Source organism: Astyanax mexicanus, chromosome 11 (genome assembly GCF_023375975.1).
Source record: "Astyanax mexicanus isolate ESR-SI-001 chromosome 11, AstMex3_surface, whole genome shotgun sequence".
NCBI lineage: Eukaryota > Metazoa > Chordata > Actinopteri > Characiformes > Acestrorhamphidae > Astyanax > Astyanax mexicanus.
In genome coordinates, this window is record NC_064418.1 from 29,287,400 (window position 1) to 29,313,128 (window position 25,729).

The 25,729-nt window shown below is 38.6% G+C and overlaps 2 protein-coding genes across 52 annotated transcripts in view; one reads left to right on the forward strand and one right to left on the reverse strand.

The window, feature by feature from the left end:
* Positions 1-411: 411 nt before the first annotated feature.
* rif1 (replication timing regulatory factor 1) lies at positions 412-20,114 on the forward strand. 2 transcript variants are annotated; one of them, XM_007253478.4, is made up of 36 exons: positions 412-587; positions 2,943-3,064; positions 3,173-3,251; positions 3,428-3,524; positions 3,622-3,752; positions 3,828-3,919; positions 4,076-4,265; positions 6,504-6,596; positions 6,688-6,826; positions 6,975-7,126; positions 7,225-7,342; positions 7,420-7,617; positions 7,729-7,839; positions 8,830-8,892; positions 9,001-9,104; positions 9,314-9,400; positions 10,283-10,356; positions 10,609-10,789; positions 10,909-11,016; positions 11,126-11,275; positions 11,394-11,493; positions 11,578-11,845; positions 11,956-12,001; positions 12,087-12,289; positions 12,376-12,469; positions 12,571-12,699; positions 12,782-12,924; positions 13,025-13,114; positions 13,204-13,258; positions 13,395-16,442; positions 16,541-16,660; positions 17,796-17,882; positions 17,971-18,086; positions 18,602-18,755; positions 18,838-18,958; positions 19,059-20,114. In XM_007253478.4, exons 2-36 carry the CDS (start codon positions 2,952-2,954, stop codon positions 19,292-19,294), a joined length of 7,290 nt encoding a protein of 2,429 aa, XP_007253540.3. In that variant the 5' UTR covers positions 412-587; positions 2,943-2,951; the 3' UTR covers positions 19,295-20,114. The 2 variants fall into 2 exon arrangements, with proteins under 2 accessions (XP_007253540.3, XP_049340923.1); XM_049484966.1 differs by lacking the exon at positions 412-587 and adding an exon at positions 697-824.
* A 172-nt stretch (positions 20,115-20,286) lies between these two features.
* Positions 20,287-25,729, reverse strand: part of neb (nebulin) — a 73,307-nt gene continuing 67,864 nt past the window's right edge. For 49 of the 50 annotated variants that reach the window (XM_049484916.1, XM_049484963.1, XM_049484947.1 and 46 more), the window contains 7 exons: positions 25,554-25,646; positions 25,095-25,202; positions 23,159-23,345; positions 22,956-23,048; positions 22,711-22,854; positions 22,067-22,170; positions 20,287-21,116 (listed from right to left, as the gene is read on the reverse strand). In XM_049484916.1, coding sequence (XP_049340873.1) covers positions 20,943-21,116; positions 22,067-22,170; positions 22,711-22,854; positions 22,956-23,048; positions 23,159-23,345; positions 25,095-25,202; positions 25,554-25,646 — 903 coding nt within the window. In that variant the 3' untranslated portion in view covers positions 20,287-20,942. The remainder of the gene's footprint in view (positions 21,117-22,066; positions 22,171-22,710; positions 22,855-22,955; positions 23,049-23,158; positions 23,346-25,094; positions 25,203-25,553; positions 25,647-25,729) is intronic. The other variant, XM_049484929.1, reaches the window with a different exon arrangement.

Consider the following 25,729-nt stretch of genomic DNA (forward strand, 5'->3'; position numbering starts at 1 on the left):
TACAGTGTGCAGATTTCCCATGTCTCTCCCAGGCCACAATAGTCTCAGATGTAAAGAGAAAGCTCGCAGTTGATCTTTTTTTTTTTATCCATGCCCCCGTATGAGCATGGTCTGGTGTAAGGTTTGTTTGTATGGTTAGGGGCTTTGTGTTTTTAGTTTAGGGGAATATGTGTAGTGTTCTAGTGAATGTGTATAAACAGTCTGAAAAACTGCTAAAAACACTTACAAACACATGGAGATTTGGGCTTGTGTATGCAGTCAGCAGAAACAGCGGTGCATGGAATAAAACCTAGTATAACAGAAGGAAAATTGTAATATTTTTTAATTTAATGTGTTTTTTACTTCACTTATGAATAATTGATGAAGGGGCGGGGACTGCGTCGGGTGAAAGGTGACGGTGTAGAGCGCGCCTCGTTTGGCGCCAGCGTTTTCGCGGGGTTGGAGGAGCTGAGGGAAACTTAGCTGTGGTGACAGTTAGTTTACAGTGCGTTTCGCAGTAAAAACGCTCTCCTGGCTGGATTCAGCTCGCCCCGCTCGTCCATGTTCCCGCTGTGTGTGGTGGGCCGTGTTCCTGTGTTGAGTGTGAGGTGAGGGGACGCTGTGTTTGGTTGTATTTGCTGTGTGAGAGTGTTTCGTGGTGGTGGTGGTACTGCTGCTGCTGCTGGTGAAGGGGGTTGGGTGAGTTAGCAGCAGCAGCAGCAGCGTGCTGATATCTCTCTCTGGAGCTCCACAAATGAGGCCGCTAACGAACTGCGGCCCATGGCTGGTTAGCTAACTAGCTAAAGCTAGCTCACATCTCCACACACGCAGCACGGGGGCAGTCAGTAAGTGTTAATAGCTCACCTGCTAATGTGCTGTGTGGAGCTGGTTTTATGGCTCGCTGTTCGGTCCTGTGTTCGCTAACCTAGCTAGAGATTTAACCACATTTTCTAAGTGCGTGTCATTAGTTAGTTATAAAGCTGGAGCTGCTGCAGTGTTTACACTGTGTTCTAAACTTCAATACTAACTAACCAACCTAGGATAACACTCACTCCTACCCTGTAGTTTTTAATTCGTGGTAAATAAACTGACTGTCATATTATGGCTATAATTGCTGTAGTTTACACTGCAGCTGTAGAGTTAGCTCGCTAGTTAGCTGTGAGCCAACTTTTAGCCAGTCTGAGGCTAACAAGGCTCTAAGAAAGGAGAAGAAAGGCAGAAATGCTAGTAGGCTAACACGCAATCCACTATTTCGCACTAACTGTTCCTTCAGATTGTTATAAAAGTTCATTTGGTGTTACTACCGAAGTTGCTGATCCGTGTGGGCACTAAATATCATGGGTATTCAGCTTTTCTGAGTGTTTTCAGAGCATGTCTAGCCTTGGAAAGCTAGGTTAACTGGCCTGCTAATTAATTAGCTGCCTATTTTGGTCTTTTGGCATCTTTGTCCACCTGTTTGCTTGGCAAGCGACTAACTAGTTCATCTATGTTTAAATGCTCTGTTTATTTTTGTTTCACATGAAGCCAGTGCACATTAACATCCAAGCTAGTTAACTAACTGTTTGGCTTTTCATTAAGATGTAGCTTTGCTCTTATAAATTCTAAATATTCTCTTATTTGTTAGTTTATGTTATTTTGTTTGTTGTGGCTTACATAAGATATTTCTTATAATTGCTTTAATTATCTTACTAACTCAGCAACAGGACCACCACTTTGCTGGAGAACAATGTTCTCCTTAAAATATTGTAAGTTATTGGGCGTTTGGTAGTGTCTGAAAATGTGTTCCTTTACTTCTGTTTCAAAGGTTCTTGGTCAGTATGACCCTCAAATAGTCAGTCAAACTGTAACACTATTTCATGTGGTATGAAAAAACACTGAATATTTTTTTTTTATTTGCAGCTATTATTGCGTGTGATATATGGTGCACCCCTTATTGTGATTTTCACCTGATTGTAACGAGTGTCAATGGCCCACATTTCATAACACTAATAATACACTCCATATATTCAGGATTTACAATAAATAAAACAAATGACACTGGACATATGTTTTTAGTATACACATACATAAAGGGAAGTGAAAATAGTTTTTTTCTATTTGCTAAAACAGCTCAAACAGCACCTCTTCATTATCTACAAATGATTTTTAATTTTTTCATATTCATATTTCATATTTTCTGAATACATTTGGCTGAAAGGGAAGTGGTTAAACAAAAAAGACAACCTGGAATAGTTTATAATGGAGAAGAGTGTTCTCCTCAAAATTTTGCAAGTTATTGGAAGTTTGGTAGTGTCTAAAGTTTGTTACTTTTAGGGTTTACAAGGGTTGGTCAGTATGGCCCTAAAATAGTATTGTTTTTACGGTAACAATATTCTTGGTGGTATGTCAAAACACTGGGGGGAAAAAAAAGATTACATATATTTATATTGAATTACATACAATAAAATAATTTATTTGCCGATATTATTGCATATGGTATTATATAGTGCACCAGATTTTTGCAAATTTTCACCAGATTGTGACTAAAGTCAATGATCCAACATGTCATGATACTAATAATACATCCAAATATCTGATTTATTGTAAGTAAAATAAATGATACTGGACAAATATAATCTGTGTCCAGTGGACTTAATGGAAAATAAGAACAACTTGATTTTTTTTTGCTAAAAAAATATGGTCCTAAAAATATCATGATATTTCATGCTATTTTTGCAATAATGACATAAAACCAGTGTTGGTGTTATTGCTTTATGATAGGATACGGTACACCTCTGTCCACTAGCTACAAATGTTAGGTACAACATATTTGGTATAATTTATAATGTACACAAGTTTAGGCCTGTAAGGTGTTCTGTTCTGCTCCCAATTGTTTCAGTTTATTGCCAAAAGTGATTATTTGGATGAATGTAGTTGAAAAATGGTAGAGTTACAACAACACTGGTGGAATGCTTTTTCTGCAGGGTGTGAGGATGATGGCCACGGTACCTCTGTCAAGCTCCAGCCTTCTTCCTCTCCTGGAGTCTTTAGAAGATGATGCAGCCGGAGCGTCAGAGCAGACTGATGCTTACCTTACTATTGCCAAGTAATTAATCAGTTACCAGTTCTACTGTTACTACTTTTGGTTTCTTACTGTCATATGTTACATTCCTAAATCAAAATTACTGTGAATGTTTTTGTTTTTCAATTTTAGTCGACTCAGTGGAGAAGATGGGCGACAATTCTTTCCTATAATTGTTAAGCACTTTTCACGTCTGGGCAAATCTCTTCAAGTGAGTGGTTGTTTAAACTGAAATTATAAATTACTGTTAAATTCTATTTATTTTTTTTTACTCACCTTGACTAATCATTTGCACGTTTGTTTTTAACTGTGCTGTTTTACTGTGTCATGCCTGTACTTGTATCTTCTAAACCTGTGATTTCTGTGTTTCTGCTGTTTTACTTTTAGACTCACATATCCAGTGAGAATGAAGAGCTAAGTCAGGCTGCTCTTCAAGCTTTGGGCTTTTGTGTATTCAACACAAACATTGTCTCAGGCATCCCAGGTAAACTGGAGGACTGCTGTATTCTATAGTCATAAACATTCTGGAAAGTCATATTTAATTTGTTGGATACTAATATTTATATTCTTTTTTTTTAAAGCTCATTTTGCTGAGGAAATACTTTTAGCCCTTTGTGCGCTAGTATTAAAATCCACAGACAAGAACACATGCACCCGAGCATTATGGGTTATCTCAAAGCAGAACTTTCCTGCAGAGGTGGTGTCCAAGAAGGTCAGTAAAAAGTAATTTCACAGACTTTGTGCTCTTATTCTAAGAATTGCACTACTAATTTTTCTATCTTTTCAGACACCAGAAATCCTCAAGACTCTAGATGCCATGCAGACAAGAGACATACAGTCAATTCTGATGGAGCATGAGTCACTTAATGTTGTTATAAAGTAAATATATATATTTTTGTTTACTGTACCTGTACTGTACCTTTAAGTGTCACACAAATTTACTGATCTTCTCACCATGTGGTGAATTTCAGAATGAGACGAGAGATGCTCTCTCTGGAGTGGTATCTGTAATTAATTGTTAAATATTAAATTTAGGCTTCTGGATCAGGCACCCACTCAGATGGGTCAAGGAGCAGTGTTCTGGGCTAAGCTGGTCATTCCTCTGGTGGTCCACTCTGCCTCGAAAGTGCGCCTGCGTGCAGCTGCAGCCTTAGAGATGGGATTGCCCCTTCTTCTGGAGAAACAGCAGGAGGTGGCTGCCATTGTAGAGCCAATGATGTCAACGGTAAGCGCTTACATTTGACCTTAATGTGTAGATATTCAGATTCAGCAAGACACCATAGACATGTATTGCACTACTTCAAATTAATGCATTAAGCTTTAAACAGTTCCCAAATAAGCAATGTATTTATGGCTTTATTAATCAAATTTTTGCATTTTTATATTATAGGCTTATCTTAAACTTTCTCCGTAATTAATTAATCTTAATCACATTCATCAAAGTATTTTAAACTGTACAATTCAGTTTCATTTTAGCTGATGAACAAATTAATGAATGAATGAATGAATAACTGGCATAAGCTCCCTGTAATGAACATCAGTCACTATCAAATGTATATTTTTTACAACCCTAGACCAATTTTTATAGCTACACCTTTATTCATCCAATTGTAGAAGATGGTCACACATGACCGAGGTTGTTTTTTTAGGAGATTCTAGGCTACTCAGATATGACCTGATGAGTAACTACACTCTAAGTCTTTTCCTTTATTAATTAGGGATGGACCGATTTCCATCAAAGATGGCCAATACCGATCTTGGGCAGGGCCGAATGCCACATTAATGCCAAATAGATGACAGGCAAATTTGATACAGCACTTTACTCTCAAAAAATAAACGTTTAGGAGAGATGTGTGTGTAAATAGTTTTATTTTTATAATTGGGTTATGCTTACTTAGGAACCAGTGCCAATGGAAGTGGTATTCCAACATCGGCTGCCTTACTGCCTTTTTTCCCCAGAGTTAGCTTACTGCTTAAAATAGTTATATTTATTGTTGAAAAATATATAACTAAATTATTGCTTTAATAAGAACAAACTCCAGCACTTCCGCCTCACAGCAAGATGGCCTGGGTTCGATTCCCGGCTGGGGCAACCCGGGTCTTTCTGTGTGGAGTTTGCACGTTCTCCCCGTGTCTGCGTGGGTTTCCTCCGGGTTCTCCGGTTTCCTCCCACAGTCCAAAGACGGCACGTTCAGGCTGATTGGAACTTGGTTGAAATTGCCCCTTATGTGTGAGTGTGTGAGTGCATGTGTCTGTTTGTCTGTCTGTGTCTGTCTGCCCTGCGATGGATTGGCGGCCTGTCCAGGGTGTATCCTGCCTTCCGCCCGATGCCTGCTGGGATAGGCTCCAGCCCCCCCCCGCGACCCTTCACGTATAAAGCGGTTGACAATGAGATGAGATGAGATGAGAAGAACAAACTCCGGCTGAGCTCCAACTGAGACAGTCTGTGATTGCTTCTATAGAATTGCACTGTGGAAACAGAAAATCGTTGCTTATCCAGAACTAAACAGTCTGAACATCATTTCTTTAGCTTTCTGACTGCTGTACTTTTATTTTATTTCAACTAAGAGGCACGTTAATTCTACACATGAACTGCAGAAACTACTAAAACACAAACTCAAGACCGACTGAGTGAGCTAAGCTTGAAGCACTGAGTGACTGCTGACGTACGAGTCTTGCCTTAGTCTGTAGGAATGCAGGGTGAGCGAGTATTTGGAATTGCAGACTCATCTGCTCCAACAGTGATCTACACTGAGCTGCTCTGGTTACCTTAGCTCCTGGATTGGATCTGCGAGAAAATATTAGGCCTGAAAATATTGGCGTATTTTGCATGAAAAACAAGCAATACCAATACATAGCCAATCAATCAGTCCATCTCTACAGTAATGTCTGGAATATGTTTCATATGCAAATAACAGAATTTATTAAACATATCTTGATTAAACGTTTACTTAATATTATTTTAGTCAGTAATAATTGATTTGGTAGATATCTATCTAATTATATTATCTGCCCTGGTTTCTTATTATGAAAACATAAATGGCAGATTAGCCTTTCAGTGTTTTTTACATTGTGGAATCATAGGGCTCTACATAATGGAGCAGATAAACAACAATCATTTGGCACAATCGAATCACCAAGCAGATCCTTATATTAATGCTCCAGAATCTAGTAGAAATATTTCCCTGGCCTGTAGAGATTACTGTAACATAAGCAGGTTACCATCTTTGTTAAAATTCTTACTTTTGAAAGAGACAATGTGTTACAATGCTTTTGTCCATATCATGTATATATGGGTCTTCTGCTGTGGAGTAAACTTTCAAATTCTGTCAGTCATTCTGGGTTCTGTTATTCATGTATTTGCTGCATCACTGGACATTATGGACAGTTTATTTACCGCATATATAACACACTTCCATTGCACTTTTCCCTTATTTTTCTCTACTCAACTCTTCCTTTTTAGAAACTCATCCCAGAAATGCAGAAACTCTTCTCCACAAAGAATGAAAGTAATGTTCTGAAGCTCTGGCCTTTATTTGTTAAACTTTTGGGCAAGGTAAGTACTATTTTAAAGTCACTTTATTGCACAAAAAATGTTTGTCAGGGAAGGTGAATTTATTCATATTTATATTCATTTTTTTCTTTAGTTGCTTCACAAAGGAGGTGCCTTCATAAACTCGCTGCTGTATTTGGAGGAGCTGGGTTTCCGCAGCTCTTCTCCCAACATTAAGAAAATTGCTTTCCTTGCCTGGAAGAGCCTTATTGACAACTTTGCTCTTAATCCTGGTAGGCAGAAAACTCAATGTTAATTTATTTCTGTCTCTCTATATTGTGTTTCTGTGCTAATGCAACTATCCTATCTATTGTGATTAATTGTATCAGGCCTTGTTTGTGTAAATCCTGCATGTTTTTTTTTTTTTTCTCGCTTTTGCAGAAATCCTTTGTAGCAGCAAACGACTGAAGCTGCTCATGCAGCCCCTCAGCTCCATTCTTGTGAGGACTGAAGCCCTGTTACTCACCAAGTTAGAGGTCTGGTGGTATCTGGTAGTTAAACTGGGGCCCAACTTAGCTACTAATTTTGAGCAGGTAATTTAAGTAATGCTTCAGCGGAAGCGCTTTTACTGCTTCATTCTCTTCTGTACATAAACTGATGATTTGTTTATTTTTTGTCCGTCATGTTTTAGGTTGCTCTACCACTGCTACAGAATACACTTTCTCCAGATGGGTCACTGCAGGGCCCAGCCACTCCTGCTAGAAACAGTAGCCAGAGCAATGGTGTTGGGCTGAGCACCCCTAAATCAAGTATAATCAGTTTGTTGGTTTTCGTTTTTATACCCTGTGTTTTTCTTCGTATTATTACTGTTTCTCTTCTCCCACAGGTGTTCCTTCATGTAGCACTCCAGGTGCTAATCCTCGATTGAGCCTGAACAGCAGCACAATGAGCCTCAACAGCAGCACAAATGTCCAACAGTCCTACACCTCCATCCAGCTGCTGGGACTTGAAATGCTCCTGCACTACTTTCTAGGCTCTCAGGCCACTTCTGCTGCTGCAAAAAACAAGCTGCAACTTAATCTTGGTATGGAATGAAGTTCTGTCACTTTATACTGTTTCAGCGCTCTTAAAATTGTGTAACTAAAATAATGAATGTGTTTTTTTCCTATTTCTATTTTCACACTAAAAATTTCAGAACCTCTGACCCACAACCTGCTGAGCAGCCAGTCTTTCTTCAGCAAGCACTCTTCTACTTTTATCTCTTCTGTTAAGAATGCCTTCATGGCTGTGGGCAAGGATGCTCCAGGTACACACTTCTCATTTACTTTTGCGGAAATGCATTGCTTTTGCGGTAATGATGCAGCACATATTGTACTGTACTATGTTGTTTGATATTACCAATACTAATATTGTATAACTTAATATTTAGATGAGGCTTGATGATTTCACTTTAGTATGTTATAGTACACAGCTTGTTTTGAAGACAATCAGCTCAAATTTTTCTTTTTGGTTATAAGTTCCATATATAAACTCAAAATATAAGTTCATATGAATTTGAAAATTCAAGCTGTTTTGGTTTTAAAAAATAATGTAATGTTTGGGCAAATCCATCATGTCACTTCACATTAGTGAGCTGGCTGTGTGGCTACTCCGACTAGAGTTTCAGCTGGATTGTAACTATAAATTTGCTCAGTGAGACAAAAAGGCTGATTTTTAAGACTGTGCTTTTTTTTCATGTGCTTTTAGGCACATGACCAGTTGTGGCAGTGAGAAGGCAGGATTTTCTTTGCACATTGCCAACATGTTCCTTGACAGCCAGCTATCTGCCAAATTTGTTTATCTAAAAATACTTTTGGTCAAAGTATTTGAGAATTCTTTTTATTAAAGATTGTGTTAATATTGCTTAAATAAATGTATCGCTTTATACTTTATTGTCCACGCCTGCAATCCTGATACTTTCACTGCAAGTAATTTAGGCCACGTTTGTCAGTCAAGTCAAGTAATCAGCTACCAAGAAAAATATTTTTCAACATCGTGAACTGCTGAAATTTACATTGTGTAACTTTTGGTACCACTATTTACTTATTTATTCATTGAGAATTTATTTATTTACTTATTTATTCACTGATTAGCATTTTTATATACATTAACAGCCAAAAGTGAAATTTCAGGATTAATTGAGATGTGTAATGTCTCTGTTATCAAATAAAGAATAACTGGTACTTTATTTTATATAAAAAAAATAGGATAATATATTTTATATTAACAAACATTTTTTTTGTATTCCCTCATTCAGAACCACTGCTTAGTCTGATTTGGAATAGCCTTGTTAACCTAGTCAGTACAACTATAGAGACCGGTAAGTACATGAAGTGGTTTTTAGAACTATACATTGTTTACCTTTGTATACAAGATGTGCTGTTATCTAAACTGTCATCTGTTTTCTGTTGGTTTCCTACCTTAACAGCTGGTAATAAAAAGGAAAGACAGGGTTCTGAAGTACTTACTCACCTGCTGCAAGCACTGCAGTCCATCCTGTCTTCTGAGGCCCTGCCAGCTCCACGTGCTCTGGTACATCATATTAACAGCTGTTTAGCATCACATACTGCTGCTCTTGGGTTTCCAGTATTTTAACAGATTATTCGCTCAGCTGATGCGTTTGTATTGTAGTTTATGTATTTGTAATTATTTTTGCCAGAATGGAACATAATGTCAGAATACATGTGATTGCTTTGGACATTACCTAAAATTATGTTTTCTTTGTACTGTCTTTGTTGCAGGCTTTGTTGGAAGCCACAGTGAAGGGCATACCTCAGAAAGTACTTGGCTCAGCTGCATATCAAGTTGCCAACATGGATGTCCTAAATGTGTGATTTTATCATTGTTTGTGGAGCATGTTCTTAATTATTTTGTAGGAAGCGTATTAATAGAACACCTAAACTAATGGTATTCTTAGATTATGTTTTTACTACAACACCTCACTGTTAAAGCTTTAAAGCAGATGTGCTGCAAAAGCAGAAGACTGTTGGTTCAGCATCTGTGTGCAGAGACCCTTTTAACAAGACATAAAGATAAAGAACCATCCTGCCTTGTACTAACGGTTCAGATTGGTGGAGGTGGTTAAATTATGCAAGGAATGTTTTTATTGGCACAGTTTGGGTCTTTACAATTAACCATCTTCCTCAAAAACAAATGTTTGTAATATAATTAGAGCCAGCTAATACTTGTTTGATTAATCCCCCATAAATCTCTGCTCAGTCTGCAGTTTTTAAAATTTCTGCAGTTTATATGTGTAGGACAAATGCGGCAAGTGCTGAAAGAGAATATTTTGACCCCACCAGCTGGACAATATCGTTCTCTACAGTTCATATTTTAGCTTCCTCAGTGAGTAGCAAAGCTAGCTTACTACGCAACACCAAGCGCTGCAGAAGTTCAGCAGCTGCTGTCAGAAAACTAAAGCAATTATGTTCAGACAGAGGTGGCCTTAATAAGGCCCGATCAACGATCCAAATTGGCCCCAAAATAGTATTGGTAAAAATGAACAAAAACATTTAACAGGCCCTCAAAACCTTCCAGTATTTAGGTACAGTTATTTTTGAATAACCAGTACTTAATTAAATAGAATCCAAGTGTTCCACACAGTGGCCAGAATCCTAACTTGAGCACAGCTATATAGTATACTTAGTCGCTGACAGACTTGTGTGGGTGTGTTTTCTAAAAAGAAATTGTTTGGTTCATTTCTTCCCTAGGGTACACCAGCACTTTTTCTAATACTGCTCTTCTACAACAGCAACATGCTCTCATCATTCTTGGCTGATGAGAAGTGAGTACAGAGACTTCATTCAACTTTTTGTTTATATTCCATACCTAAGCAAAACCAGATACAGTTTAAAAGTGGACTGTTTTGACTGTAAGAGATTAAAATTAACCCTATTGTTTCCAGAGCTAATCTCATCGCTGTAATCTTTAAGCCTTGCTTACAAACTAATAGAATTTTAAACAGGTAAATCTGGTTTAGCTTGGCTTCAGGCTCAAATTAATGTTTTCTTTATTTCCTCTTTTTGTCATCTGGTAGGTTTTTCCTGTGCCTTGAGACACTGGTCAGTTGTGGTCTCAGTGGACCTACTTCACCCTTAGCTTTTGTAGAGGCAGTTTTAGGCACAATCAGTCGCAATGTAGAAGCTGTGGAAAACAAAGAGCATTTATGGCGAATGTGGAGTGTGGTTGTGAATCCTCTGACTGATACCATTACACAGGTTTGTGCTGTCTTTCTGTCAGTCAGTTTTTCATAGTTTTACCTTTTCATTGTTGATAGATTGTTGCTTATTTCATGGTTGACTTTCAGTATCCAAAAACAATCATAATTCTCTTGCAGACAAACGAGGTAAACCAGGGAGATGCTCTTGAGCATAACTTCAGTGCAATTCACAGCGCCTTGATGTTCCCCATTACTCACCTTTTGCCCGGATCTGCTCTTCCACAGGTCATTAGCCAGTTGTTTTTCTGTTTTCCCCTGTAGTTGGTTACATCCAGTTCCACATTAATGTAATGTAAATGTTAATTATCTTATCGTTTTTTTTTTTTTCCTGTAGATGACACAGAAGTCTATGCTGAGCACATGGTCCAGACTTTACAAGGCATTTGCTCGCTGTTCGGCTCTGGTGGCCACAGCAGAGGAGAATGTGTGCTGTGAAGAATTATGCACCAAGATTTCTGCTACTCTAGATGGTCAAGCCCTCAAGGTGAACATACAACATCCACACACAACTCTGTTAAATACTATAATAGTTTTACTAAACTTATTTTGTTAAAAAACTAAGTTCATACATCATTACACTTTCGTCTGTTGTTTACTTCCAGACTTTGTCCACACTTGATGCAGTGGCGAATATCTTGCACTCGATTGTTGACAGTGTGGATTTTTCTCCGTTCACTCCACAATTTCAGCAGAAGATGAAATGTAAGAGATATTTCTTCTGATGTTGTAAAGGTTAAACTTGAATGTAATGACTTTTTAATTAACTATGAATCACTTCCTCCTTAGCACCACACACTCCACTAGGTTGGGTCCGGAAGAGGAACAATGCTTTAGGGAATCTCTCAAAATTCCATGTCCTGTTGGTGCAGTCTTTGGATGCTTTACAGCATTTGAACTCCTCAAATGATGGTGGTGCAGTTTTAAGCAGCATCGGCAGCATGCTCATCTCCGTTGTCTCTACGCTTTTTACAAGCCTTGCTCTGCCCACGGTTATTCACGAGTCTCTGTCTTCACTTACCAAAGCTCTTGCACTACTATATGAACAAGTAGAAAGGTGAGTTTTTTTTTTTTCATTTTTAATATTTTGTGCTTTTATAAGCCATTAAACTAAAACACTAAAATTGAATTTTTCAATTAATTGTATTATTGCTTTTATCTATGTAGCTCAGACGACGAACAGTCAAAGTCGCACTCTGTGCTAGGATCCAAGGTACTTGTTTCCCTGATATTTATACCAACTCTGATGTGCTGTTGGTCTTGTCCTTTAATTTTGTGTTTTATTTTTCCACTTCTAGTTGGAGAAGTTGGCAGGGGAAATGCTTGGCTGCCTCCAGACACGTTCTGCACTTCTGTATGATGATGATCTACTGGCAGTGCTTTCTCCTCTGCTTTGTGTCCTTTTTCCACATAAAAACAAGCAAATTCGTTTATCTGTCACTCAGTTCTGGAATGCCACTTTTGGAAATGCACTTACTCTGACGTACCCTGAGATGCTCACGTAAGTGGCTAAGTGCGTAGGTTTTAAACTAAGACTGTGAAACTGTTTTATTTTGTATACCTTGACAAAGAAATCTGTTTTTGTAGGCCTGTTTTAAGCCAAGCTAAGCAGAAGGCTCCTTTAATTTTACCTGGATTTGAAGCAGTTGGAAACTCAGAAGATTTCAGTGGAGAGATTTCAGTAAGTTTTTCTTCTTTTGCATTTTAAACATTATTTTTTTGCTGTTGGATTTGAATTGGAACAGACAGCTGCATAGTTAATTGCTTTGCTGTTTTGATCAGAGCGAGTGTTCTCAACTTGACACTAAAATCAGTGGGATCAAGGTGACACCAGCAGCAAAGAGGGAATCCTTGTTAGCTAAAGCAGGAGAAATAAAGGAAAGGAGCTCTACCACATCCAAGCCTGTATCTGTAAGTTGGAAGAATACCCTTTTTTGTTTTAGGTACTCTACCCATGGAGGCTTTAACTGAACATGAAATGTATTGTTTACAGGTAAAGCTAGATTTTGGATCTCCCAAGCCTCCACGAAGAGAAGTTCTTGAGGAAGAGGCATCTGTCGATTTTGTTTTTATTCCACCTGAGTCAAAGAAGAGGGTTTTAACTGAACACCAGAAAGAAGTCAAAAGGACAAAAAGGTAAGCTTATCAAATTGTATACCAGACTAAAATGTCCTTCTGTTCAGTGTCTTTGATTATTAGTTTGTTCTTTCATTAATTCGTTCTTCTTCATCCATAGGGATGACATCCCCGCCATGTACAATAACCTGGATGCTTCTTTGGATACTACAGTCTTCACCCAGTACACTCAGAGTCAAGAGGAATCCTTGTATGTACTATCCCTTTTAATTTATTTTCAATACAAAAGCAAAAATGTCAGCAAACATGCAGATATTTAACAAATTTGTTTCTATTTAGGGATAAATTGCCAGCGGATGAATCTCAAGATAAAGTAAATAAGGTTGAAACCAAGGTAAGGTTTTATGTTTAGCCTATCAAAACTATTTGTACTTTTATGTATTACTGTATTTTTAGTGTTTTGTTTGGATCCCAATAAGCTTCTACCACCAAAGCATCTATTTTCTCTTATACGTGTCCTGTCCCCACAGGGTTCAGACACTGAGGAATCATCTGTGAGCGACTCTAAAGAAGCAGAAAATAATGTTTGCCCAGAGAATGATTCACCAGAGAAAGTAACAAACAATGCTGATGGAGACACTGAGATGCAGTCGCCTCCTGGAGACCTCCCAGTGTCAGATGCTGGTGAGCATGAGGACACCACTGCAAAGGACCACAGCCCGAATGTGTCTGGTTCATCTGACATGATCTCTGGTACTCCTCCAAAATCCAGCAGCCGTCGTCAGTCCTTCATCACTTTGGAGAAATATGTAGAACCCAGGCCAGCCAGTCCAATGAGTGTTACTAAATTTACTGGCCCACTTACAAGGACTTCTCACAGTCAGGAAACTCCAAAGTCAGAACATTTGTCTCCAAAGGCCTCTTCCCATTCACAGCTGGAAGCTGGTACAGGAGCTGGGGATTCTGCGCCTCAGACTGAGAAAGAAAATGTAGAGATGGAGACTGAGATGACATCTGTGGCTAATCATTCTAATGAAGGCACAGGAGATGAGGAGGATGTGATCCCAGACACTCAGACTCAGGTTCTGAATGGAGCAGTTGATGATGAAGCAGATAATTCTTTGGATAAATCCCAGGTAGAGATGGAAATAGAAGCTTCACCTGAGGGGCCTTCAGAAGGTCATTCTCCTGTATCAAATTCAAGCCAGGCTGAGCCACGGAGGTCAGGCAGGCGTAGAAGTAAGCCGGTTAGACCAGGTGAAGAGGAATTAAAAAGTAAACAGCAGAAAAAGGATTTTGTTGATAGTTCTGCTTTGCCTGTGACTGAAAAACCTGCACCTACCAAGCAAGACGAAAATGTTTTGCCTGGCAGAAGTAGAAGAGGTAAAGTTCTTGAAGAGAACAAGGGTGAACTTGAGAATCATAGCCAAAATGACTCCCAAATAGCTATGGCTACAACTGTAAGCTCGCCACAAGTAAGAAGTAGAAGTAAGAGTAAAGAGCACAGCCAGACTGAACATTCCACTGATAAGCAGTCTCCATTAAGTCAATCGGAGAGTCAGTCACAGGGTAGGCCTTCTAGGCGAACAAGACTGTCTGTTATCAGCTCTGAAGTTTCAGATAAATCACAGAGCGGCGAGGGTTCCCAAACTGATTCTCAAACTGGTGTATCTGTCTCAAAGAACAAACTTGACACACCTGTACCAAACATAGCTGATGGTCAGTCACCTGGTAGGCCAAAAAGAACAAGGAGGGCAGAAGCTGCTGATGCGCAAAGCAAAGAAAAGCATGCAAATGAAAATGAACCAGTCAGTGACTTAAGTCAGTCTGGTTCTCAGACTTTGGCGCCTGCAAGAGGCAGACCAGGGAGACGGAAGAAGGCTGAGGAAGATGCGGCCTCCAGCAAAGACGCTGCTCAATCCCAGTCAGTTAATTCTGAATCTTCACAGACTGAGGAAACGAAAGACTCTCAAGATTCTTCTCAAGGACGTAACAAATACAACACTCGTCGCTCATCTCAAGGTTTGTTGCAGCCTGTTGAGAACTCTGAGTCTGGTACTTCAGAGACCAAAGAAGGCCAGAGAACTAAAAAGGCTAGAGGCCACAGATCATTGGCTTCTGAAGTGGTGCCAGACACAACAGCGCATAATAAAGTTTCAGAGAAAATGTTGGACAAGGAGAATGCAGATCCTGTTGAAATGACTGAGAAACCAGTAGAGCCAGAGGCCTGCTTAGGTGTGAGCATACTTTCTAAGACCAGTTCAGACGAGAAAGAGGAGAAGGTTTCTGTAACTGAAGATCCAGAAAGTTCAGGTCCTGTTTCTGATGTTTCTAGTGAAAAACAGGAGGAGAATGTACAATGTGATTCTCAAACTGATCCTTCTGTTCTGAAGAGCAAACCTGTTGTATCAGATGAGGCTAGCCAGTCACCTAATGCAGAATCAGCTAAAAGTGAGCAGAAACATGAAGAATCTAAGATGGAAGTAGATTCTGAGAAGGTAGAGGAGAGTGCTGCAATGGAAGAGAAGGCTATGGAGGGACAAACGTTGGCATCTTCACAGAACAACCTAGTTCTTCCTGAAAAGGTAGTTTTAAAGACTCCAGATCTGCACAGATGCCCACATACTAAGAGAGGTCGTGGTCGGAGACGTTCTGCAAACTGTAACTGTTTCCTGGCTCGTAGCGCTGCCCTCTCTCAAGAAAATGTTACCAGTGATTCTCAAGCTTCTCAAGACCTAAACAATGAACTCTCTCAGCAATCTAACACTTTGCAATCTGAGTTAAGTGATGCCAAGCCTGACTTAATAGAAAAGGAAGGTGATGTGGCAGTTGTAGACAACTGTCCAGTGGTTGCTGGTGATCAATCTTCACCTGCTTTAACTAACACAACTGATGGAGGACTTCCCACTGAAACCCCAGTAGAAGAACCTGATGTAATTAATATCCAGGAGTCTGGTGTGAAAGAAGATACAAACCAGGTAGTAGAGGAAGACCAAAATGGAAATGCAGATGAAGGAGCTGGTGATGCAGAGAAAAAGATTCAAGAAAAGGAAAATGACAGCTGCCCCACTGGGAACACCATTAGTCATGAGCAGTCTCTACGTTTAAGCCCTCAAGGTGCCTCTGAGAACCACGGTGAACCTGTGGAGGATGGCGCACTATGCCAAGACCAGTCAGAATTACCTGTCCAGCAGATTGCAGTTGACTGTGACAGTGAAGAAAAGCCTGAATTGCCAATGAAGGACGATGAGCAGGAAATCGGTGAGGATGGTATTACTCCTCACTTAGAAGAGGATGCCGAAGATGCGCAGATAGACCAAGAAGACCAAGAAGTCGAACCAAAGGCTGATCTGAGTGAGGTCCCTCTGCCTCCTCAGACTGCCTCCGCTGCTGAAACATGCCTAGACTCCCCACCCAAGCACAAGTACTCTGAAGCTCTTTGTGGAGAAGTAGCACAGAGTCCCAGTGGTAGTGTAACTCGAGGCGTATGGTCCCCAACAGCTTCCCCATCCACCAGCATTCTTAAGAAAGGACAGAAGAGGCAATTTGAAGATGATACTCCATCTCCACTTTTAAAGGTAGAATTTTGTACCTTTCTCACAGCAATTTTAAATGATTATTATTATCATGCAGTAAAGTTAAAGCATTATCTATTTATTGTTTGTGTTTTCTCCAGTCTCGCAGAGTGTCCTTTGCAAACCCAATTTACCAGCAGGAACTGGCTGATGACATTGACCGTCGTAGTCCAGTAATAAGGACCAGTTCCCCAAGATCCAAATCTATCGGACAACCCAAGGTATTCATATACAACTAAATACAGTGCCTTGCCAAAATATTCGGCCCTTTGAACTTTTCAAACTTGTGACACATTTCAAACTTGTGGCTTCAAACGTAAAGATTTGAAATTATTTTTTTGAAGAATCAACAATAAGTGGGACACATACATGAAGTGGAACGAAATTTATTTTTCCAAACTTATTTTAGAAAAAAAATATAAAAAGTGGAACGAGCAGTTTTATTCGCCCCCTTTAATTTCAGTGTAGCAAACTCGTTTAAGTCTGGTTTAACGTTTGCCACAAGCCACCTGGGAGAGACACCAAACACAAGTGGAAAAAGGTTCTCTGGTGATATGAAACCAAAATCGAACTTTTTGGCCACAATGCAAAACGTTATGTTTGGCATAAAAGCAACACAGCTCATCACCCTGAACACACACCTCAACATCCCCACTGTCAAACATGGTGGTGGCAGCATCATGGTTTGGGCCTGCTTTTTTTCAGACGGGACAGGGAAGATGTTTAAATTGATGAAGATGGATGGAACCAAATTCAGGACCATTCTGGAGAAAACCTTTTGGGAGTCTGAGACGGAGATTCGTCCTCTAAAAAGACAATGATCCAAAACATAAAGCAAAACCTACAATGGAACGCTTCACAAATAAACGTATCCATGTGTTAGAATGGCCAAGTCAAAGTCCAGACCTGAATCCAATTGAGAATCTGTGGAAAGAGTTAAAAAAAACTGACTAAGCTCCAGCTGTTTTGCAAGGAAGAAGGGGGCAAACTTTTCAGTCTCTCGATGTGCAAAACTGATCGAGACAAGTGACTATAGAGTATTAACACAAGGGGGGCGAATAATATTGCAATATCCCACTTTTCAGTTTTTTGTTTCTGAAAAAAGTTTATCCAACTGTCCCACTTGTTGCGGATTCTTCACAAAAAATTACAATTTCATATCTTAGTTTGAAGCCTGAAACGTGGCAAAACTTGTCATCACAGTTTTTGTTATAGCAAAAGTCTAGAAAATCAAATTCGGTAATTTGTGAATCTATTCAGGTTCATCCACATCTGCATCGAGATGCATCTACGAATTTAAAAAAAGTTCCCCATAATTAGTATACATATAAGAAAATTATTTGTTGTTCTTTGCAGTACATCACCACTCCAACCAAAGGTCTTTTGACGCTCAGTCCCCGCAATCTTCGCAGTCCAGGTTATAAGAGTTCCAAAAAATGCCTAGTAAGTTTAATTTTTTTGTGCCCATTTGTTTCTTTCTCACTTTGGGGGTGTATATAATTGATAAGTCATTTTTTTTATTTTGCAATAGATCTCTGAAATGAGTCAGGAGCCTCGGCCAATTCCAAAGGACTGCGTTTATCCAGCTCTGGTCTGTTGCTCTACTCCTGTAGAGGCTGTTCTTCCACAGATTTCCTCCAACATGTGGTGAGTTATGTACACCAACAAAGATGATTTAAATGTGTGGGTGAGAGTATTTGCTTTTCAGATCAGATCTGTTGATAAATGTCCGCTTTGTATTTTCAAGTGATGTAATTGTATTTGCGTGTCTGGATATTATTAAACCTTTCTGCATAGGTTACTGTTGTCAATATATACATAGCCACACTGCTGGGTTTCCTTCTTCCCAACAGTTTGGTGAAAGACACTTGGAAATCTGATTTGACCGTCCAGACTGAGACGCATCTGTACAAAGCTGCTAAGAATCACATAAAACCACCTGTTTAAATCTGTGGTTTAAATCTGATAAAAACATTGTGTGATTTGTATAATTTTTTTAATATAAATATATATATTTTTTTTGCAGTCAAAAGAATCAGGATACAATCTAGATTGTCTAAGAATTGTATTTAGGCTGGCAGTCTGAAATATATCCTCAATCACATTTTGATTTCTGTTCATTTTTGTATCATTTTGTCATTGATTTTTGTCTCTATACTTAGGCCACGAGGTCTTGGTCAGCTTGTTCGAGCCAGGAACATCAAGACCGTTGGGGATTTAAGTGCTCTTACCCCCAGTGAAATCAAGCTGCTCCCTGTTCGCTCACCAAAGCTCTCAAATGTGAAGAAAGCACTTAAAACCTATCATGAACAACAGGTACACAACAGTTACATAAATGCTTAAGTACTTAAACTAAAATCTTTAAGCTTTATTACTAATAGCTCTTTCTTCCATAAAGCGAAAAGGACGACCTGATGACCTGAAGAGCTTTGATGAAATGGAGAAAATGACCTCTGAACCTGAAGAGGTAGATGCTGCTCCAAATCAAGAGGAGGAGCACGTTTCAACAAATGCACAAGGTATATCTGACAGAAGTTTAAGGATTTAATCCAGATGGAGATGGTAATTATGCAGTGTAATTTAATATGATGCATTTTTTTTCCCCTCACTCACCTGCAGATGTTCTCACATCAGAGATGACACCAGTATCCGAGCAGAAGGAAGAAGCACCAGTATCTGTGGAGTTGTTGTCAGATGTTGCTGCTTTGGGTGCTCGACTAACCCCGGAGGAGCTCAGTCGCTGTACGCCGAGGGAACTGGGTGCGATGCACGAACAGCTGAGTGGAATGATGAGAAATATTGTGGATCATCTTCAGTCCCGTTTAGTCAGCAAACTTGAGGACAGTTTACTCTGATGGCAACCGGATCTTAACCCTGAATCTTCTGAAAGGATCATCTATTCTTCATTGTCAGGTTATTAGCAGTGGACTACTTGGATTTTAATCATAATTTTATCCCTTTTTCTTTTTTTGATTTTTTTTTGTTTCCTTCCTGTAGATGGATAGCAGGACTTTCTCAGAACAGCTTGTTCTATTTTTAATGTCCACATAATGGCATCATATGAAGTGGTGACTTCACTTCTGTTTTTATAGGACTTAAATGCAGACCAGGATGCAGATGGCACTTTTTTAAATATTCCAGTACTCTTTAAATAAATAAATAAATAAATGAAGACAAAATACTTTTAACTGAATGTACATCACTATGGAGCGAAAAAAAAAAAAAAAAAAAAAGCATTTGTCCTTTTCGTTAACATTAACGAGAGCTGTGGAAACACTTGTGCTTCGAATGTGGTGAAAAACTGATTACCAAACACATTGAAAGATTTCCTTCTGCTCAGTTTATGGTGTAGAATTCTTTGGATGCCTTTACTTTATTTAGCAAACTCATTCTGGATACAATTCCAAGTTCAAGTCTGGTGAGTTAATGTTCAGTCATAAAGTCATATGTTAAACAGACTCTTCCCTTACATTGTATAAAACCAACATTTACAGACTAGTGAATAACTGTACATAAACTAAGGTGAGAAGGTAGCGCATGCATGCAGTGAAGGGAAATGTGAATATTTAGTTCTGCATCTCTATGCTGTTGCAACACACTTCTGTAGGCTATGGTGTGTTTCACGTTTGTTACTTTTTTTTGTTTGTTTTTTAAATAAAGACTCAAATAAATAGATGGAGTTTGGCTGCTTTAAAAAGAAGGCAATTTTCTGGAAATTAACTTGGTTTTTACACCTGACAGATTTAGGAGAATGCTAAACAGGTGTACTACATATGTTTAAACTGTTGACAACATTTATCCTATTATATTTAAAACCTAAAGACTTGTATTCATGACAAGAGACTGGTTTACTGCAGAATCGTGGTGTGCTTTATTAACTACTGAGCCAAGGTATATAACTAACCCTAGATCTCTGAGGAAACAAAACACACATGCAACTTGTGATCAGCCTTCAGCCAAGGAGGGAAGAGGCTTGTTTTCTTTATAACTTTTCAGTACACTTTTTTCACATCTGAGAGATTGATGGTGTCACCTCAATGTTTGCAAGTTTGACTATCCTTGTAATGTTTGTCTGACCCCTCTGTTATTTTCCTTCACAAAAAATGAGTACAGAAAGTAAGCCCAACGCTTCTTGTGCATAAGTTTCAACACTGGAAACTCCAGGGAAGCCTTTTTCCATAAAGTCGACTGAATCTGATATTTGTCAGCAATATACAAAAATAATGGGCTTTGATTTGCTCACTCGTTACGCTAGGTTTGGAACATAAAAGAAATACTCTACAATGGTCGATCATAAATACTTAAGTACTGTATAATATCTGTCGGTTTTCTTGCGTCACATCCACTGAAGAAGGGGCGACACGGACTTGAACAAAATTGCATGTTTTAATACAGACAAACAGCGGCATAACTACTCTAACATTAACTACTCATAAACAAGCTTCTTGACTAAATGCCTGAGGTGTTTTAGCCCAGTGAATGCCTTGCTCTTCCCACGTGTCTTTAGATTGCTTCCACATAGTTGGCTGGTAGCATTCCGGTCTTTCCAGTACGCTGCACAGTGCCGTACATCCAGCCCTCATCAATGGACTGCACGTTCACTATAACATCTCCATCTTTGAATGACACCTCGTCGTTGTCGGCAGCAGAGTAGTCATACATGGCACGTACGGTTTTCTGTGGAGAAGAACGACAAAATAAACACAATAAAATAAATTATCCTTTATCCTCCCCAGTTATATACTTAAAAAGTTATTTGTAAACTAACATTTGACAATTGGCGTTTTTCCTTAGGGCAGTTAATTGTTTACTGCTCTAATGTAGGCGTTACCTTTAAGGATTTATCACGTTTGAACAGTTAAGATACCAGTTGGACTTGATTTAGAAAGCAGAATTTTTTTTTTTTGCTGCCATATGCTTCATAATACTCCACACTCTCTCAGTTGGAAAAAGGCCAGGACTTCAGGCAGGCTGATCTCACACTCTGCTATGCACCAGTAATGGAGACACATTGTGGCTTGTTTTTCTCTAGCTGTAAAATCCAGATCAGATATGTCCCTGACAAAAAGATAACTTCTGCATAAAATACCACTCCTTTATTCGTTCTCTATGTACTTGCGTGGTTATAGACTTTAATGAAGCTCGAGTTTAGCAAACTAAATCTTGGGGTAAAAGTCCCCAGGTAAGGTAGTCTGTTGTGTTTTTGCCTTTTTTTAAATATATACTCCTGTTCTGTCCATTTCTTTAATATTTACGATAATTGTAAAGTTAGCTGTTAATAAAGTTGTTGGAAGTCTTGCTTAGAGACTCTCAGCAGTAATGTTTCATGGTTTGCTTGTCTGGTGGGGGAACACAAGTCTACCACACAAGCATGCTGTGATTTTACCTACTTCCACTGATCCACTTTTTTTTTGGAAGCTGTTGCAGCAATCAGTTTTAGAAAAATATATTTTTTGAAAAGACAATGAATTTGCCATTGTAAAATATTATACCCAAGCTTGTACTATTTATAAAAAAAAAAAAAAAAATCCCCTTATGTAGTGTCTACATAAGTTTACATATTTGGACCTCATACTACTATATAATATTTTCTGAAAAAACTACACCTTTTCTAAAATCCTACTTACTCCAGTGGTGGATGGATGTGAGGGCACAGAGGACACAGTAGTCTGTTGAGTGGCCACAGAAGATGATCTCTGCTGAAGCTCTATGGTCTTAGTGTGCTGGTAGCCTTTAGGAAAGAAAATGAACATTTTCTGAGCGTCTGAAAGTAGCATTTCTGCTTTAGTCAAGTCAAGTCAAGTAGTTTTATTGTCAATACTGCATATGTACAGGACATACAGAGAATTGAAATTACGTTACTATCCTTCCCAATTTTACAGCAAGTACAGATAATAGATATAATAAAGGAGAATGGGAGACACTATGAGTACAATACAGCAGGGACACAATAGACATATATGAGACAAAAACAAGGTGCAGTAGTGTGGGGAGAAATAGATATATAAATATAAGTAAAAAAAAATAAATAAATAGATATATAATATAAAAGAGTGGGAGACACTATATGTACAAAACAACAAGACACAATAAACATACGTAAGACAATAGTGCAATATTGATGGTGATTGAGATGGAATGACAGTATAAATAGTATATATCAGTAGTGCAAATATGGTATATGGTCTTAACAGAAAAAAACATTATTCAGTGCTGAATGGCTTTCTTGTTGATTCAGTTCTTTTTGATGTACAGTGCTTTTTTGATGTACCTATGGTGGTGGTAGTGGGGAATCCGTTGCTGTAGAGGGAGAGGTGGTGGTCCACGGTCTCAGACACTTCAGATTTCTCGTCTCCAACTCCGCTCATGGCGCTGGTGGAGCGAGAGTGCTCCTTACTGCGGCGCTGGGCTTGAACTGAAAAATACAGAAATCTCTGAGCTCAAAATTCCATCTCAAGAAAGCAAGAAAGTTAGCCACGTTGTTTGAACTGTACAGATTCTGAGACAGTTGCATACCTGACATCAGGTGCAGACTTCTTGATTGGATGTTGTCCTCAGCAGGGTCATAGTCAAACACAGAGCCGGGGTTTGTGCGCCACACACGCAAGTCTGTGAATAAAAGAGTTAGAAAGAGTTATTGTTACATTTTATAGTAATACAGTACTACAAATATATAATGTTTAAGTGCTGTTGGTTTTAATGTGCTTGAATGAACTGACCGGCGATGGTCTCCTGGTCATGTTCTACAGCGCGTCTCCTCTCCATCTCTACTACACGTCTCTGAATGCCACGGTAGTTGATGTCACTCAAGTCCTGCATGGTTTTCTTCACACGGTCAGTCACAGGGTCACTGGTGGTGGGAGTGAAACTGCCCTTTTGCTTCTCAAAGTCCTGGTGGTACTGCACCTGTTGGAAACATCACAAAACACAGATCAAAAGCTTGGAATTGCTGTTGTGATGTTTTCATTTGTGTAAATGATACTTTACAATAAGGGTACGTAAGGTTTAATTAACAGTACTTATGACAGGATGTCTCCGCTAATTATTAATCAAGACTAGTTAAGACAGACATTAGTTACAATTCAACAAATGTCTCAATTCATAAAAGTTATGTTTAGGAATAAGTAATATCAATCAATTATTAGTTGAGGCACTTGTTAACCACTTTACAAGGTTTTTATTACAGTTATAAGTAGTTATTTGTGACTTTTTATGTTGCTGCATAAATCTACATTTTAAAGCAGATATATGCACAAAAATTACTACTATGGCCTCAATGGTTCCACATAATTAAGTCTCTCTGATTGATTGTTCTGTGCAATCACTGTTTTTTTTGTGTTTTGTTTCTCTTCCTGGCTCTCCCCCTCCAAGAACTGCTTCTGATTCCAGCTCTTGCTGACCAATAGAAGGCCTGGCAAGAAAATATGGGGGGGGAGTCTAAAAATCTAAGCTAGCTGCTGTTGCGAGAGTACTGTTGTCACACAATGTGCCGTTTTAGTTGTTTTTGTTTTTGAAATGTTCTATTTTAATGCAGTTTAGCTGCATGTTGCCTATGCTTTTTTACTCTTCTGTTTTAGGGAAGTGCTTTGTTTTAACATTTAAAACCAGGTTAAATCTGGGTGAATTAAGAGTAAATAAAGAAATACATTTGTTTGCATCACCTGGTTCAATGCCTGTTTGTTGTTTAACAGGGAAGTGTGAAGTAGTTAGTACTTTTTGTTTGACTATTTTCTAGCTAGTTATTTTGTAAAAAGCTTGAAATAGCTTGCTTGTAAATAAAGCGCTCTTACCTTTTCCTTTTTTACTAAAAGTGCCACAAATCCATTTTTAAATGTTAAAAAAAAACTTGCCAACTGATGACCATCACTAAAATAAGCTCTGATGATGAGGGTTGTTTTCTAAATTTGCCCACCGCTTTTTACCCCAGTGAACAAGTACTCAAATATGTTAAACTTCATGTGCACGTCTGCTAAAACTGTGCACTTAAGTGTAGATGTAGCCACACTAATGAGCAATGCACTTAAACAATGCTAAAATTGAATTAACTAATTGTGTACTTAATATACATTTTTGTACACATGTATATTTGGATACAATATCCAAACTTGAATTGTATTAAAATGTAGGCAAACTCATATTTTAAATATACTTACAGTTAATTTAAAACACACTTTATAGGTATTACAAATGCATCACTATCATGCTGTTTGTTTTAAAAATACACTTGTAAATATATATGTACAATGGAGTACAAACGTACTACTAGTTTCTGTCTTAATAAAATAACATGCTTGTACGGATAATTGGTATTGTCTTGCACATTTTTTTGTATTATTATGCTTCTATATATTTTTATATATTTATTTCAAGTGTGCGTTAAGTACATTTCTGTAGTGTGCAAACTTTCACAATGTCAAAATAAGGAGTTAAATTGAATTCAAATAAAATGTAAATAAAGTATACGTTATAGTAATGCATTTATTTAAAACGTACACTGTTATATATTTTAGAGTGTGTTGTCCTCAAATCTCTGACAAACCTGCATAACCTAAATATTGATTTTAATTATTGCTAACTGATTTGTGAGTTATATCTACAGTAAATCCTCTGTAGCTGTTTTGATGTAATAAACGTATTGATTAAACAGAAGCTCACCCCAGAGATGATGCGCTGGGTCTCCCTCACACGTCTCAATTCAGGGGTGTCCAGCACAAACGCTGCCTTGCCCTGCACCTGCTTACGGAAGCTGTCTGAGTACAGCACCTAGCCGAGAGAAAGAGCAGTACACAGAAAATAAGATAAATACAGGAAATAGTGCATTATTACCTCCTCTCACAGAAAACAGGTGGGAAACAAACACCCGTTAAGACAGACACAGTGTTATTGTGACCTCACACGGATGAATTAGCAGGTTTCACACTTTCCAGAGAAGTGCTACAGGATTGGGGGGGAATGAGGGAATTTTGTATTAAATCCATCTTCAGTAAATCACAGCTGTATTAAAGGAGTTATATTCAGCAAATGGAAGAATGACGTTAATAATATTAGACACCTAAACAGAAAGAGGGAGTTAGACAGGTTATAACGGACACCACACGTCCTGAAACTGAGTACCGAGCTAATGTGTTCTTGGTTCCGTTTGACCCGCTCCATCTCAGGAGTGAATACCACTGGGGTTCCTTTGGCAGATGTGTCTTTATATAAAACCTGTAGTGGAGAAGAACAGTGGCCAGAGAAGCCAGTCAGAGAGATACACTAATACACTAATCACACATTCACACTCACCATAC

Excerpts from the sequence above, each read along its gene's own strand:
- rif1 (XM_007253478.4), top strand. The coding sequence starts at position 2,952 with ATGATGGCCACGGTACCTCTGTCAAGCTCCAGCCTTCTTCCTCTCCTG. Across the intron at positions 3,065-3,172 it reads GCTTACCTTACTATTGCCAA|TCGACTCAGTGGAGAAGATG; the intron begins GTAATTAATCAG and ends TTTCAATTTTAG. Across the intron at positions 7,840-8,829 it reads TGTGGGCAAGGATGCTCCAG|AACCACTGCTTAGTCTGATT; the intron begins GTACACACTTCT and ends TCCCTCATTCAG.